Here is a 3,799-nt window from a genome sequence, read left to right on the forward strand (position 1 = left end):
CCAGCACCCATGGCGGCTTTTCTGTTCTCAGGAAACATGCCACAGAATGCCTTCCTGCTTTGGTAAGACTACTACTTTCAACTATTGAACTTCTGTTTCAACTTATTTTGCCGGGAAATCACTTTTTGCTGCTAACAAAGTTTTAGTTCAGTTTTTTTGGTAGGAGCAAAAATAGTAGCTTTTCAGAAAAATCAATTTCAGTTTTTTCAATCGAATAATAGATGTTAGCTGTAGAACCACTTTTTACAGAAGTTGAAACAAACACATCTACAGTATTAGTGATTTTTGGAATAAATTTTCAGGAATTATATATTTATTAGTTTATTTATAATTAGGACATGTCCCAACCAACACCGACTCAGGAATTGGTTGCGAAGGATCTTCATGGTTATGAATGGCGCTTCAAGCATATATTTCGAGGTAAATGATGCGAGAGGTTTTCATTTTAGTCTTTGTGATTCAACCATGTAATTGCCTAATGATTTTCCCTTGAACTGTTTTTCGGTTTGATTAGGTCAACCACGCAGACACTTGCTCACAACAGGGTGGAGTACTTTTGTGACTTCCAAAAGATTGGTTGCTGGAGACACCTTTGTATTCTTGAGGTTACAATACTTATGCTTTTTTTGTATGGTTCAGCAATCTTCTACTGTATCTGTTATTATATAGAAGCCTTAATGAAAATAACTCGTCTTGGACAGAGGGCAGAATGGGGAATTGCGCGTAGGAGTGCGCCGTCTTGCTCGTCAGCAGAGTAACATGCCATCATCTGTAATTTCCAGTCAGAGCATGCACCTCGGTGTGCTTGCTACTGCCTCTCATGCTGTTGCTACTCAGACACTTTTCGTAGTTTATTACAAGCCACGGTAAAAATTCTTACCGTTTCAAGAACTATATAGTTTATAAATATTTAGTAGATGATTGTTGACATGGAATTTTCTGTTTCTTTAGCACGAGCCAGTTCATCATCAGCCTCAACAAGTATTTGGATGCTGTCAACAACAAATTTAGTGTTGGGATGAGGTTTAAGATGAGGTTCGAAGGGGATGATTCCACAGACACTGATAAAAGGTAGCAAAACTGATTTCTGTATCTTGTGTAAGTTTAAACTTTTCTTAGCATAGCTATTCTAATACATGGTTGATCAGATTTTCGGGTACCATTGTTGGATTGGAAGATATATCTCCTCATTGGGAAAATTCTAAGTGGCGATCACTTAAGGTATTCTCATTTTTCGATTGCAGTTGTTCATTTTATTTATGGTGGTTGTGTTTTTTTTGTGTTCTCATTTTGTCAATCCACAGGTTCAATGGGATGAACCTGCAGCTGTTCCAAGACCTGATAGGGTTTCCCCATGGGAGATGGAACCCTACGTGGCTCCTGCTCTTACATCCTCAGTTCAACCTGCTGTTGTAAAGGCCAAAAGGCCTCGACCACCAAGTGAACATCCCGATCTCGGTGAGGAATTATTTCTAATGAGTGAAATATGAAAATTTATGCAAATTCATGTTGCTGGCGTTGGCAAATCACCCATTGAAGAACAAAATTTCAAACCATAAACATAAAATATTTGGGTGAATTTTGTCTAGCAAATCAAGCCTTATGGGATATACTAGGAAAATTTTGTTAGTGACATGACCTTTTGTGTGGGTATCTTGTGTACTTCACTCTTCTAAGAACTAGGTTTTTATTATTGATTGAGTTGTATTTTGCTTTCAAACCAGATACCCAATCGGCTGCCTCAGTTTTCTGGGATTCAGGTCTAACACAGGCTGATATGACACAGCATAGTGTGATGGCCGAAAGTAAAAGGAGTGATACTACCAGCGTGTGGCATCATAAGCAGATCGATATGAATAGTAAAAGCAACAGCAATCTGATGTCAAGGAATCAGACAGAAGGAAGTTGGCTATCTTCCCCCCATTCTTCTTGTCCTTCGCAATTATTTCAGGACACAATGGATGACAGCAAGAGCGTCTCAGCTTGGCCTGCTCCAAATCCACACTCGTCTAGATTGAACAATGATCATGTGCATGATCAGGTTGACAAGGAAAACAAAGCTGAGACTGCTACGAGTTGTCGACTTTTTGGCATTGACCTTATTGATCATTCCCGGAACTCGTCTGCTGTAGAGAAGGCGGCTGCACAGGCGGTAAACATTCACAGTTTCACCTCTGAAGGCTGTGTGAGCAGAGTTTCCAAAACCGAGGCAGGTCAAAAGTTTGATGCCTCGAAGACTGGTAAGGAGAAGAAACAAGAGCAGCAGCAAGTATTGCCAAAAGAGACTCAGAGCAAGCAAATATGTAGCAGAAGTCGCACCAAGGTATCGAACACAAACATTGATTTGTTTGTTCGTTTTGAGCAATAAATTAAGATTTGAGTAAGCTTATTTTGTTTTTGGGTATATCGAACTCGAACTTTTTCTGAAGTAAGCTTTTCTTTGGTTTCCAAAACCTGTGGAAGGTTCAAATGCAGGGTGTCGCAGTAGGTCGTGCCGTGGATCTGACTATGTTGGATGGCTATGAGCATCTTATTGTTGAATTGGAGGAGTTGTTCGACATAAAAGGGCAGCTTCAAGACAGGAATAAGTGGGAAATTGTCTTCACTGATGATGAGGGAGATATGATGCTGGTGGGAGACGATCCATGGCCGTGAGTATTTTCTTAAATAACTAAAGTAGGGAGTGATACATGCACGAGAGAATAAGTTATAGGGACAATATTACCGGGAAAAAAAATTTAAGGATTTGGAAGTGGGAGAAAAAAAATGCTAAAGTGCATATAGTATCGATAGTGTAACTATTTCTGAAAATTAGCACTTAACCATTTTGATTGTCACCATTATTTTCTTGCAGTGAATTCTGCCACATGGTTAGGAGAATTTTTATCTGTTCCAGTCAAGATGTGAAGAAGATGAGCACAGGAAGCAAACTACCAATCTCTTCAATCGAAGAAGGCACTGTAATAAGTTCAGAAACTGCTGAAACATGAGAAAGGAAAACAAAAAAAAAAACTGACTTTCCTTTTCCTGTCTTCTTTTCCAATCTGTGGATCCTTTGTTGCAATTATTGGTTCTTTGTGGGGGCTGGGTGGCAAAGAAGTTGGCCTATTTTGGGCTAGGCCAAAGTTTCATGTTATTATTTAGATATGAAACACTAGGTAACTGTAACTCCACTTTGTAGAGACTGCAGGTTATTTAATTGTCCTAGAGAAGAGACCCCAGAAAAAAGTAGATTTATTACCATAATAAAATTAGTGGGGGAGATGGAAAAAATTTATTAGGTGTGGTAGCATATGTGAATATGAAGTTTAAGTGGGAAAACAAATGTTGGGGAGGGTTGATGTTTAATAAAAACAATTGCCTTCTTTTGTTAAAAGGGGCTAATATTATTTGTGCTGAACTCTGCATTATAATGCATAGTGTGGTAGATTCCCTATTCTGAACTAAAATTCTGATCTTGGTGAGTCAAATGGTGTCATCAGTGAACTTGAATTATTGCATTGAATTGCTGGAAGTTTTTATTGCCATTGTTCATGTTCAGAGGGTACTGTGGTCCAATGGTGGCTTTTTATGGTGCCATCACTGCACCACTGAGGCACTGATTATGCCCCCTGACAAATTGGGTTGTTTCTGGCAGGTGGTGGCACCACACAGGCCCATGATTTATTCTGAGGTCCTATGTCCAGAATATTTGCAGTTAATTTTCAATTGTAAAAAGTAGTGGTAGTAAATCCATATGGTAGAATGCTTTTGGTTACATTACTAATCAAATTGTACCCTATTATTTAATCCCAATGTT

At 38.9% G+C, this 3,799-nt stretch overlaps 1 protein-coding gene across 1 annotated transcript in view; it reads left to right on the forward strand.

Annotated features, from left to right (window-relative positions):
- Positions 1–3,449, forward strand: part of LOC107474949 (auxin response factor 9) — a gene marked incomplete at its 5' end in the record, with an annotated part of 4,934 nt that extends 1,485 nt beyond the window's left edge. The window contains 10 exon segments of the mRNA XM_016094590.3: positions 1–62; positions 336–420; positions 515–605; positions 702–866; positions 952–1,071; positions 1,149–1,221; positions 1,305–1,458; positions 1,725–2,323; positions 2,464–2,651; positions 2,855–3,449. Of these exon segments, the coding sequence (XP_015950076.1) occupies positions 1–62; positions 336–420; positions 515–605; positions 702–866; positions 952–1,071; positions 1,149–1,221; positions 1,305–1,458; positions 1,725–2,323; positions 2,464–2,651; positions 2,855–2,990 (1,673 nt within the window).
- Between the last annotated feature and the right edge of the window lie 350 nt (positions 3,450–3,799).

Source organism: Arachis duranensis, chromosome 2, assembly GCF_000817695.3.
Source record: "Arachis duranensis cultivar V14167 chromosome 2, aradu.V14167.gnm2.J7QH, whole genome shotgun sequence".
In the NCBI taxonomy this organism is placed as follows: domain Eukaryota; kingdom Viridiplantae; phylum Streptophyta; class Magnoliopsida; order Fabales; family Fabaceae; genus Arachis; species Arachis duranensis.